Consider the following 12227-nt stretch of genomic DNA (forward strand, 5'->3'; position numbering starts at 1 on the left):
TTACCCACCAGTACCCAACCTTATCATCACTGCCCTTGAGCTCTGTAAGTCAAACTCTCCCTCGTGTACAGAGCCACTTCACTGCCTCTGCTTGCCCACTGTCCCTTCGGAAGAGCTCATGAGCATCATTGCAGCACTCCAGGCATGGGAGTCATCCCACCATGTTTCTGTACTGGCAAATATGTCATGGTTTTCCTATTGAAAATTTCAGTTCTGCACAGCCACAGTGGCCCAGGCTCACAAAGGAAGTCTCCAGAGACTTCCCTGGAATCTGCCATTTTTACAATTGTAAATAAATGTAGAGCCACACATGATCCTTCACTTCATAACATGTTCCTTCAGTAATTGCTACATGCATTCCCCAACAGCTGCAAGAATGAGAATTTAAAATTTAAACAGTTAAGTAAATTCACTCTACAGAAAGAAAACATCATTCAAGGGCATTTAGAAGTTCCGCCATGGAATGCTACTTCCCTCTTGCCCCAAGGACAGGTCTTGCCTTGGTCTCTGCTTCAAAAGTTGGGAAGAAAAAAAAAAAAGAAAAAAAAAGATGTAGCAAATGCACCTAAGAATCTATCCTGCAAAATAGAGTAAATATATGTCAGAACCTCCCAAGAAAGCAGGCAGCAACAGTTCAACAATTGGTATCTTCTTGGTCAAAAGATAAGTTTGTATCATTGTACTTGATGCACTGATGAAATCGAGGTGAACTTCCCACGGCTTTTCTGCATCCATGAGGAGGAAGGCTCCTTATTTTCTAACTGTTGTCTGGTTTGCAGTTCCTGGTCATGGGCAGGCAGAGGGCTGATAGAACAGCACTTCTTGTGGTGGGAGGCTGTCTAATAACATAGGTTCTCCTTTGGCTTGGATACACTATCAGCCCTCTGCCTGGCCATGACCAGGAACTGCAAACCAGACAACAGTTAGAAAATAAGGAGCCTTCCTCCTCATGGATGCAGAAAAGCCGTGGGAAGTTCACCTCGATTTCATCAGTGCATCAAGTACAATGATACAAACTTATCTTTTGACCAAGAAGATACCAATTGTTGAACTGTTGCTATATTCTACCCTCAGATCTAGCATAAAGGCCAAAGCTTTCGCAGAGCTTCTTGCAACTGAAAAATATAATGCTTCACACAATCTGGCAACAGACTGTTCATAATTAGCATTTATTTCATTTTAATACAAAATACTGTTAAAAACAAAGAAAAATTAAAAAATAGGTTAATATTACATCTTCTCATAAGTTAATTCATGGCCACACACAGTGCATGTTTTTTTATATGTATCTTCATCAATGTTTTCTTCTGGTCCATATTCATGTTCATGGATACTGGCTTGTTTCTTCCACAAACTACTCCTCACAGCACGGCGGAGTTCTGGTAAAAAATGCAAGAAAATTTTAAAATTTTAATAAATCTTAAATAGCATTCAATAAAACTCAAGCTAACCAGCTTTCTGAGGCCTACAGATGACAATATGCTTGCTGCCTGTCTTCCACAAGGTCTGGGAAAGAATCTGCTCTTGCAATAACAAGTTCTGACTTGCCTTGCAATCCTCACCTTGTTTGCATAATTTAAAGGCCAAGAACTACACTGTCATGGGATCTCATAGGCAAAGATTTTCCATCTGGACTAAAGATGAGTTGCTTGCTGCTTTTTCACACAAAGCCATTCAAAGTTATCCAAAAGGGGTCGGTGGAACGTAAAGGAAAAGTTTTTATAGAACACCTCATTTATTTAACATGACCAAGAAAGAGTAATTTTCATTCAGGTCACAGTAAGCCTCCCAAATGACTTGGCATTCTCTAAGCTTTATGCCCAATAATATGAGTTGCCTCTGCAGCATCCGCAGTGAAACCTGCGGGTTCTCTAGAGCGCACAGGCTGGCAGCAGGGCCCAAAATACTATCCGGATGTTGCAAGCGGGTGGCAAGAATACTGAACAGCAAAATGTGGTCACATTTTGAGCCAAGCCATTCAGGCTGCAAACTTTGTCACATTAAGGCCTGTGCTTGCACTGAACTCTGGCATCTTGGCTACAGTCTGCTGCCAGTCCTTCAGCGTGCACAGCATCAATGGCCCAGACAGGGGTTATTTGTGCAATCCCAAGTTCTGCCTCCTTCAGACAGCCCTGGTTCAGCCAGCCTGGAGTTTCTGCCCTTGTAACCACCACCCCAAAGCAAAGCATGGATGCTATAGGTGGTACAAAAGGTTCCACCCATCAAATACTCCTCTAAATAATACTTTAAGAGGAGAAAAAAGCCGTAGAGCAATTTGCGGTAAAGACAGCTGCTAGGAATACTGTGAACAACAGAAAAACCCATTTTCATTACAGTCATTTCACCTGAAGCCTATCACAGATCTGTAACGCACTGCTACAAAAATTAGTGTCTTCCACTAGGCAAAAGTATCAGAAGCAATCCATGGCACATTCCGGGTCATACCCAAACATTTGGAAAACATTATAATGAACCATTGTAATAGATTTCTGTCACATAACGTCCACAGGGCAACAGGGGAATAAAAGTTGGAAGGGACCTCAAGCCCTGCAGTCCAACACTGCCCAAAATAGTAATCTATGAGGTCACACCAGACTGCTCAGGCTCACCCCCAGTCCTGAAAACCTCCATTCTACCATACTGAGTATTTTCTCAATAATTTATTCAGATGCAGACACAGGTTTAAACAGAACTATACTTCCCTTCAGATACTGAAGTATGTAATTTTAATGCTTTACCTTTAACTTTCTTGTCAAACTTCTTCTGTTTCATCTTCTCTCTGCTATCACGGCGGAGCTCCTTTGCTTCTTGCAAGGCTTCTTCACTACCCCAGACTTCAAGTGAACGCTTGATTACCTACAGGATGGACATAAAAGCCTTTTTTGTTTCCTGAAACGATAAAAGTAAACTATTCTAACTTACAAATTTAATTTTTCCCTACACACACATAAACCAACCAATCCTGCTCTGCCTCCCACTTGTCTCTGCTTGTCTCACAAAAGACTGCACTCCTTCCACCAAAGAGGCGACACTGGTCTTTAGTATCAGCTGAATGTAACTTAGGAAAGCTTAAACCCAGCTCTAGTTTTGTCCATATTTTACTAAAGCAGTATGATGGCTATGAAGTACCAAACAAGAAATGCCAAGAGCCCTGGGAAATCCACTCGCCTTTCCTGCCGCCTCTGCAGGCAAAGCTGTGAACGCAGCTACAAAGGGCCACAGACAGCTGCAGCTGCCCCTGCACTTCAGAGTAAAACTGAAGGGCCGTGTGCTTTGTGACTTGTAATTGTGCAACCCACTACAGTTCTGCTCAATGAACATCTTTAAAATGCTCTCAAAACCAGACATTTCCACAACTTGGACTGCAACCATTTAACATTAACAAGCTATACATAACACACTTAGCTTTGACAAAACCATTCAGGTACTAAGTGACAACCAAAGCTGTATGAAGGTTAAAAAATGTCTGAAACACACTCAGTTTCTATACCTGCAGTTTTAAATAAAGTTTCATTTCACCCCATCGTGAATTATGAGGGTTTTTCTTCACAATGAATCTGAGTACTGGTTCCCTCTTGTCTAAGTCACAGTCTTTAAGCAGATACTCTTCTTTTGCTTCTGTCCTTGTTATAAGCTTATGTTTATCTTCAACATCTCTGCAAGATGTAAAATAATGATGAGAAAGCTACACCCTAAAACCACAGGTTATTAACATCTAAGTCCCCATCCTTCTAACATTCCTGAAATACAGGTAGCCCTAATACCCTCAGTTTTATATGCATGCAAATAGCTTTGGATTCCAACTGCTTAGCTAAACTCCAGACTAGATTTACTGAAATTAAGTGTTTAAAAATTCCCATTTCAGCAAACATACACTGAAAAGCCTGCTCTTCTAGAAAGGCTTTTCTTCTATTTTCTTACAATGAAACTTAAAATGAATAATTTCAGGTATTCATCTAACTCAGATGCAATCCAAGAGGACAGACGCATGAGCCTCACATGGTCAAGAAAGAAAGAATGTGTAATGTGAGACAGGTCAGATAACCTGAGAATATACACACTCCATATGGTTCTAGATCCCAGAAACTGATTAGCAACACAGAGCATTTTCTATAACGCAGGACAGTAGGCAGAGAAACCATTAAAAAAGGCTTTAAAGACAGTAGCCTTTACCAGATAATGAAAAACTCTGTAACCACAGCAGCTTTTATGAGTTAATGGAAAAAATTACATTTACGCAATCCTGACTGAAGTACAACTTGAATCGTTGGAGCCAAAAGATCTGCCAAACACTAAGTGCTAACAACGGTCATCAAGGAAGTACTGCTGTAAATGCAGCTGTACTAGAATTCAAAGTTCACAGTTACAGCTAATGCACCAAGGACACTCCAGCCATCAGCTACAAGAGCTCAGACCAAAGACTCCACAAGCTCCAAGCTCCTTTCCCTGCCTACTGTAACTGCTGAAACAGAACTTTGCCTCCAATATGACTGCGAATTGCCGACACCACGTGCACAACCCTAACCACTCCCTGCAGTAAATGGGAAGGCGCCCAGAAGAAGCTTTTTTTTTTTCATTCACCCAATTCATTCTCACACACATGGGCAGCTGGCTGCTGCAGTTGGTTTCATTGCCCTGGTTATCTTGATGGCTTTAGGAGCGTTTTCTGTGTTAAAAGATAAGAGCTTGCTCTCCTCTCAAGGTCAAACTCCTGCTTACCTCGCAGGCCAACCAGTAACCTCCCATGGGAGCTCTGCCCTTTGGCTGCTGTGCTTCCAGCACGCCCATGCTGACCAAAGTACCAACTGCACTTCAGTTAAAACACTGGGACCACACTCTCCTAATCCCTGCTCCACTTCAGAGTGGGTATCTATGTTGCATCAGGTTTTCAAATGGCTCCAGTCTGCAGCCAGACATAAATTTTCACACTGACAAACACACCAACTGCTCTCATGACATCCCATTACCATAATGTTGCATGAAAATCCACTGATGTCCCCTATCCTAAGGCAGGCTTATGAGACAATTTGTGAATTAATTCCATAATGGAACTTAAACAGGGTATCAAATTAAATTTACATTTTTTTAAAGTTACTGAAATATGTCTCTCTTGCTGACAGTCTCTTAAAACGACTGTAACTCACTGAATTATAGCCAGCAATCTTTATGTAAAATAGTGTTTTTCTCTCCTGATTATTTGTAATACCTGCAATTATCACATGTTGCCCAATCAAAGTGCTGCATAAGGTAGGAGTCCATGAATTCTTTGCCACAGTCTCCACAGATGAGATAGTCAAATTCTAGCACGGGTGCTAATGGAAAGAAATATTTTTTTAAAGGGACTACAATGATAAAAACAAGCATCTAGACTTGGTATTACAGGCAATTTTACTAGAATTCACATAAGCATATTACAAACTAGTTTCACTCTGTCCAAGTTTTTTAGAACAGTACAGTACACATTCAAACCCATTACCACACAATTTAATGTCTGATGGAATGTTTTCTCCCAAGTTAAGCATTAAGTACTTAACTTCAACATTTAAATGTATATTTAACTTAAGCCATTGTTAAAAAAATTCTCCACACTTCTCTCACAAAGTGCATCAAATCCTCTCCTGCCACTTCCTCTGTTCTGACCCTCCTAAAATATGCCCTGATTTACAGAGGACATGCGGGCAGAAACGGGAGGAAGCAGAGAAGGGATTCAGTTTGAAGAGGGTGGCTAGAGCAGGAAACTACAGGAGCCGCGCTGGCATCATAGTTCTCTCAGCTCTGCTCCAGTTTTTTTCCTAGCTCAGCCACACCTGCCTCTCCCTAAACGAGCTCAGTGGAAGCCTGGGGCAGTTGGCAAGGTTCTTGTCCGTTCCAGCTGGCAGAAACGGAGGTGGATGGCCAGAGAGCTGCTAGGAGTGGAATGGGGATGGAGCTCCACTACAATCCTCTCCCCAAGCCCTCTCAGCACTGCTCCAAGCCCAGACACATCTCAGCGCCAGCCACTGCTTCTGGCCGCATCCTCAACGGGTGGATCACCTCCAGCGTCATCACCATCTGCTTTTATGTTCCACAGGACACCAAGAAACACCGATTCGGGCAACAACAGCTATAAGGAACATTCCTTAAACAGTAACATCGGAATTCTATCAGAAAATTAACATTTTCTATACAGTTTTGAAATCTGAAAGCGAGGTAGCACAGTGAAATTTTAGGAACACCTGGAGCAGAAGATTAATGGTTAACATGCAGCACCATATATTTTAATTGCGTTTGCATTTATAGCAGATCCGATCCAGCAAAGACGACATTTTATGTAAATTCAGTCCTACTAGCGACAGCCGGATGCTCAGTACTTCACAGTCATTTCATACTCTTACATCACATTCCATCATTTAAGGCAGTGCTCCCGAACACGAAGACATTTTATTAAGACAATGACGTTATGAATTACACAGCAAAAAATACGCCCAGTGTAAAGGCATCCCAGATCCACTTAAATTTATTGTTAAACATTAGCCCATCTAAAGAAGCAGGGCTGCTAATTGTTTACACCGTTAATGAAATCTGGTGCTGATTTCTAACAAAGAGATACACTGCACCAACAGCTCCGCAGCTGATACAAGCAGAACAAAGCAAGACAAAGACAATCCCAGAGAAGAAAGTCGATCTATTTTGGGACCCTTACTTCTCCCATTTGCTTTTTTTGGGGGGGAGAATATCGCAAGGCAATGTGCTGAAATCCTCCACCGAACGATCAGTAACTTGGCGCCAGCACGTTTTATAACGATAAAAGCTGGCACTGCAGCAGCGCTCCGGTCTTGGCACAAACCACATAAATCCCAAAATTCCCAAAACCAACGAAGCCGCGAAAATTTACGCTTATGTCGGTCTTAAAACTTAAATTCCCCGAAAGAAATAATGGATGTAACATTTATGGGGGAGAAAAAAAAATTAAAATGTGCTATACCCAAGGGCACTGGTTGTGTCCCACTTCCGCGGCTTAAAATTCTTCATTTTTAATTACCCCGCATTTGCTATAGCCGATTTAATGCTGAAAAGAATCGGACGCGCCACTAATCGAGCACATCCAGAAAAACGTGTGAAGGAGGAAAAGGGATATCAGCAATTAAAATAAAAGAAAAAAAAAAAAAAAGGGGGAAAAAAGAAAGAAAAAGAGGGTAAGAAAGGAGAGTAAAAAAAGCCCGGGAAAAAAAAAAAGGCGCCCATCCATCCCGCCCCGCTGGCGCGGCCGGAGCCGGCTCACTGTCGCCCCCGCGCCTTCCTGCCCTCCCCCGCCAGCCCCGCGCACGCGGCGCCGCCTCCTCCCGCCGCCTCCCCGCCAAACCCCCGCCGCTCCCTACACGTTTTTTTCCTAATTACCGGGTGGGTGCACGATCTTCTCGACGGCGCCGCGCTCTTCCTTCTGCTCGCTTTCCTCCTCCTCCTCCAGGAAGAATCCCCCTCCCGTGTCCACGACCTTGGGGAGGGCCCGCGCCCGCGCGCCGCCGCCTGCAGGAGCACAAACGAGGCGGGCGCTGCGTTAAAGCGCCGCCGCCGGCAGGGGGCGCGCGCGGCCGCCCCCACCGCGCTGCGCGCGCGAGGCGGGGGGCCGCGCGGAGAGCGCGCGCGTGCAAGAGCCCCCCCCTCCCCCACACATGTGGGGGGAGGGGGGGCCCCTCGCGCGCCGCGGCGGATTCTCCCCCCCAACCCCCACCCCGCTCCAGCCACCCTACCGCACCCCCCCCCCCGCCGCCCCCACCGCCCCACGGCCGGCGGAGCCACCCTTTCCCCACATCTTTCCCCTCTCGAAACCTCCCCCCTAGAAAAGAGAAAAAAGGGCGCGGGGACTCGCCCGTTCCGCCGCCGCCGCCATCCGACCTGCGGCAGGGTAGGGCCGGGCCGCCAGCCGCGCCTGCCGCAGTGCCAGCGCCCGCTGCCGGTTCCGCTCGATCTTCGCCAACGCCGCCGCTGAGAGGTGCGGCCGCTCGCCCGCCGCGGTCGAAATCTTCTGCTCGTGGTCTTGCTCGTGGGCCGGGGCCGCGCCCGCCATGGCGGCGGCGGGAGCGACGGAGCCCCGTGGTCCCCCCCGCTCCGGCTGCCGCTCTCGCCCTTCCCCTCGCCGAGCCGCCGCCGCACTGCGCCTGCGCAGGGCGGGGGGCGGGGGTGGCCACAGAAGGGGCGAGGCCGCCCGCGCAGGCGCGCAGCTACCGCCCCGCCCCTCCTCGCGAGCCGCCAGGGCGGGGGCTCCGCCCCGCCGCCGCCGCGCGGGGCGCGCCGGGAGGGCGCGCGAGGGGGGAGGGGAAGGGGGGGCGCGCGCGGCCAGGCGGCGGGGCGGGGCCCGCGGCCCGCGTGGCGCGCGAGGGTGGGGGGCGGGGGGCGCGCGCGGGCCGGGGGGGGGGCCGGTGTCGGCCCGGGGGGGGCGGCTGTGCCGGGATCGGGACCGGCACCGGCACCGCGGGACCGGGGAGGGGACGGGCTGGGGGAGGGGAGCCGATGATGACCCTGCGCTTTCTGCACCGTCCCCCGCCTCGGGCCCGAGCGGCCCCGTGGAAAAAAAAGCCATAAATCCCGCCCCGCCCGGCAGGAATTCCTCAGCAGCGTCACCCAGCAATGCCCCTTTTGTCCGCCCGGCCCGGCCCCGCCACGGCCCTGCGCGAGGCTGGTTCTCGGCCGGAAACGGCCCCGGCCACGTTTTTTGCCCTGAAAACTCTGCAGGAGCACTCTCCCCACTCCCTGCTGCTCCTGTTCGCGGCCCGCCGTGTCCCAGCCTCGCTCGGCACGGGCAATAAGCGCTTTCTTAACAAAATCCCCGTCCTGCCCTTAATGGTTTCGCGTGTTCTGTGCAAGGGAGGACGAATGGAGGCTGCAGCCTCCCTTACTGACGAGGGACGCGCAAATGGCTTTGTCATGCAAATGTGGCTCTAAGCCACTTTCATATAAAGCTACTTAATGCCGAGCAGCCAGTGATCCTCGCCCGCCCGTCAGGCAGTGCCTGCCCTGTCCTTGAAGGAGCGGAAATGGAGGCACTGGCACAGATGCGTGCTCCCTGCCTCCATGCTGAAACGGGATGACCTCAGCACAGGGAGAAGCCTTCCTTCCCTCCCCCCCATACAGCGTCCCCGTCCCCCCCCAAAAAAAAGAAAAGAAAAGAAAAAAGCTCGCTCTCTTTCGTGAAACTAAACTAGTTTCCTGCCAACCCTCCCTTGCTGCTCCCAGAATACGTCCCTTGTGCCTCTCCGTTCAAATGCCCGCGGTAATTACCTGCATGGATTGTGTTTCTCCTGTGTCCTAAAACATTTTATTTCTTTTTAGCTTGTCGTCCTCGCTTGGCATTAACTTTCGACAACAGCCAGCAGAGTGTGCTATGAACGCTGAGAAAAGAACATCCTGCTTCTGGGAAATTTATATATATATCTCCATATATATATATACACATATATATATACATACGTACAGAAATGCAGATGAAGACATTTTAAGTGGTTCTAATACTTGCATGAGTGGTAGGTAGCTCCTCCCGTCAATTAAAATACTTCTCTTGTCGCAGATCACAGAACCTCTTCCTTAAAAATTAATAACCAAGTCATACTAAACCGTCTGCTTTCAGCGAGATTGCTTTCCAGTGTTTGTATAAAGTTGGAAAAGTGCCACAGTGGAGATGTCCAAATACGTTTCACAGGCAGAGAGAAGGATCTAGAACGCAAGGTACTTAATAGATGAAAATGCAAATCGTAACCCCAGCGTACAGGAAGCAGCTTATGCAATTATACAGTATGAGCATACGTTTCTCCAACCTCATTACTCCCTTTTTTGGACTGACTTACTGACAGTGGAGTTCCAAAGAGAGCAATAAACATAGTAGAAACAAGTGAAATAAAAAAAAAGATAGAAGAAAAGTGTTTACTAGATGTCTTGGAAATGGAAATGTTTGCTTGAAAAGCAAACACACGTATGTTTGGATTCCTTATGCTGTTCTGGTGTCTCTTCTTCCTTGTTTTGTAGGAGCAGACATTTAGGGAGGAGTGAACTGAGTTGTACTTGTGGGGTAGCAAATAGTTCCGTATCATTCGTAAACCAAAACTGCCTCAAACCAAAGCCAAGTTTGAGACCCTGTGTAAGGGTTTTAAGGGCAAAAGGACATTATTATTATGCAACCAAACTGGAATTAGGATTAAAAGGAAATCAGAATACACAAACAAAAGCAAATTCAGAGTCAAGGCGTTCAAATAAAATTGGCTGTGGGCCGCAACTATCTATGCAAGTGTTAATTATTGAGTAAAACTGTTTTAGAAATATATACTAGAGATGTTTGGCTTTTTCTTTTTCTCAGGGGCAGTCTGACTGCGCAATCAAAGCAGAGTATTCTCCCCAGCTCTGCTTCTGACCAGAATGAATCAAACACAATACTCCTAATTTTCATGGCCAAGAGAAGGTAATAAAACTAACAGTTTTGTATTAGCAAGGAGTTACAAACTATCTCATATGCATTGCTCTGGCCATGCAATAATATTTGTGCTTAGTATTAAATACATGTGCCTTAATGCGTGCACATGAGATGATAATTATAATGGTATCTGTGTTTTAAGCAGTTTTTCAGGTTCTGTATGCCAAGTAGTATCAAGCATTCCTTGTATTAGTAGGTAGGCTGTCATTAATTGTCAAGAACAGATGTGCATTGTTTCATAGCCAGAGAGACCATCATCAGTGAGGAGCTGAGCGCAAGGAGGCAGCTGAGCAGTGCTTCACAATTCATCACTCCCATGGAGGAAACAGTGAGTGGCAAGACAAGAATGTTTGCTGACTGTGCAAAACCTTTTTGAGTTAGCAGGGGGTGAGGGTCATCCGTAAAGAATTGTGGGTGATTAGGCAGTAAAAAGGTAGATTAAATACAGAGTAGATAAATGCAAGGTGATGTCATAACTACTCGTAACTTTACATAAAAGGTAGGAATACCTGAATTAGTGCTGCCACTCAATAGTGACACTGAAGTGTGTAGGCCCTGCATGAATGCCATCTTTATGTTTGGAAAAGCAAGGCACATTTCAAGGAAAGGGACAGAAAAAAACCAGGAACACATTTATGGCACTCCAGAAATCTGTGGTGAATTTGCACCATGCGTACTGTTCCCTATTGCGTTTCCTTAGAAAGCAAATGCTGGAACTAGAAAAGAATAACAAGGATGCTAGGCTGTCTGACTTTGTGTCCCTTGAAAGGGACAATTGAGATTTGGAGTTCTCACCAAAGAGGGAGGATGCATGAGGCCTGTCACATCCTGTGTAACTTGTGGATGCCAGCTGACTTTCTGAGTTCAACACCATCAGATTTGCAGTAGCAGGAGCTCGAGTCTAAACAGGCAGGAGGAGATGGTTCTTCATTCAGTGCCTTTCTGAATGGCGTGCTGAGTACAGGCTGTTTCTCTAGGGTGGAGGGAAGATAGGCCAAGTATTTGGAAGAGGACTGTGTTGAGAGTTAATGAATGAACACCCCCTCACACTCAGGAAATTCCCTGAGCTGAAAGCAGTTGGTAGCTGTGGGAGTGTTGCAGAGAAGATATCATATATTTGCCTTGCTTTTCCTCTTCCTTTGACGTTTGCTGAGGCCTTTGGTGGAAACAGGATGTTGGACTGAATGGGTTCTTCATCCGAGGCAGTACAGCTCTTCCTCTGTATTCATGGAGGATCACACTGAGCCACATGATAGCAATGAGCCTGTGCAATGGGGTCTTTCCAACCAAATTCACTATTCAGCTGGGACCAGGAGTTACTTACGGAGCAGCTGCTGACCATGTATTTCTATTTTGCCTCATGATAAACTTCTTTCTCTGTGTTCTCAAAATCTTAGTAGCGATATGCATACAGCTGCATTGCAGTTGCATACCTACAACCAAACCATCCTTTTTTCCTTATTCAGTAGCAAATAATCGTTCTGTGAGAAACAGACCTAAGTCTTACTTTTTCAATGAGTTTGTCTTTTGAAGGGGCAGCTGTGGACAAAAATCTCTTTACTCCTCTCCCCACCCCTCCCACCTATCTCTCTCCCCCTGTTTGATGGCTCATGTGGTGGCATCAATTTTAGCCACATTCGAATCCAGTAGCCAGCAGCTGACTGGCCAATATACACAGGGTGTTGGGCTGCTGCCTCTGAGCATGACTAAGGCATTGGATTTTGTCCAGCGATTTCAAATGATTTTTGAATGGGAGAGAGCAGTTCAATTGCATCCTTAGGAACGT

The 12227-nt window shown here is 46.6% G+C and overlaps 1 protein-coding gene across 1 annotated transcript; it reads right to left on the minus strand.

The window, feature by feature from the left end:
* Positions 1-1150: 1150 nt before the first annotated feature.
* Positions 1151-8065, minus strand: XPA (XPA, DNA damage recognition and repair factor). Its single transcript, XM_063179711.1, has 6 exons — positions 7876-8065; positions 7378-7506; positions 5207-5312; positions 3491-3656; positions 2739-2856; positions 1151-1379 (listed from the first exon to the last, which is right to left on the minus strand). Exons 1-6 carry the CDS (start codon positions 8045-8047, stop codon positions 1231-1233), a joined length of 840 nt encoding a protein of 279 aa, XP_063035781.1. The 5' UTR covers positions 8048-8065; the 3' UTR covers positions 1151-1230.
* Between the last annotated feature and the right edge of the window lie 4162 nt (positions 8066-12227).

This window comes from Melospiza melodia, chromosome Z, assembly GCF_035770615.1.
Source record: "Melospiza melodia melodia isolate bMelMel2 chromosome Z, bMelMel2.pri, whole genome shotgun sequence".
In the NCBI taxonomy this organism is placed as follows: domain Eukaryota; kingdom Metazoa; phylum Chordata; class Aves; order Passeriformes; family Passerellidae; genus Melospiza; species Melospiza melodia.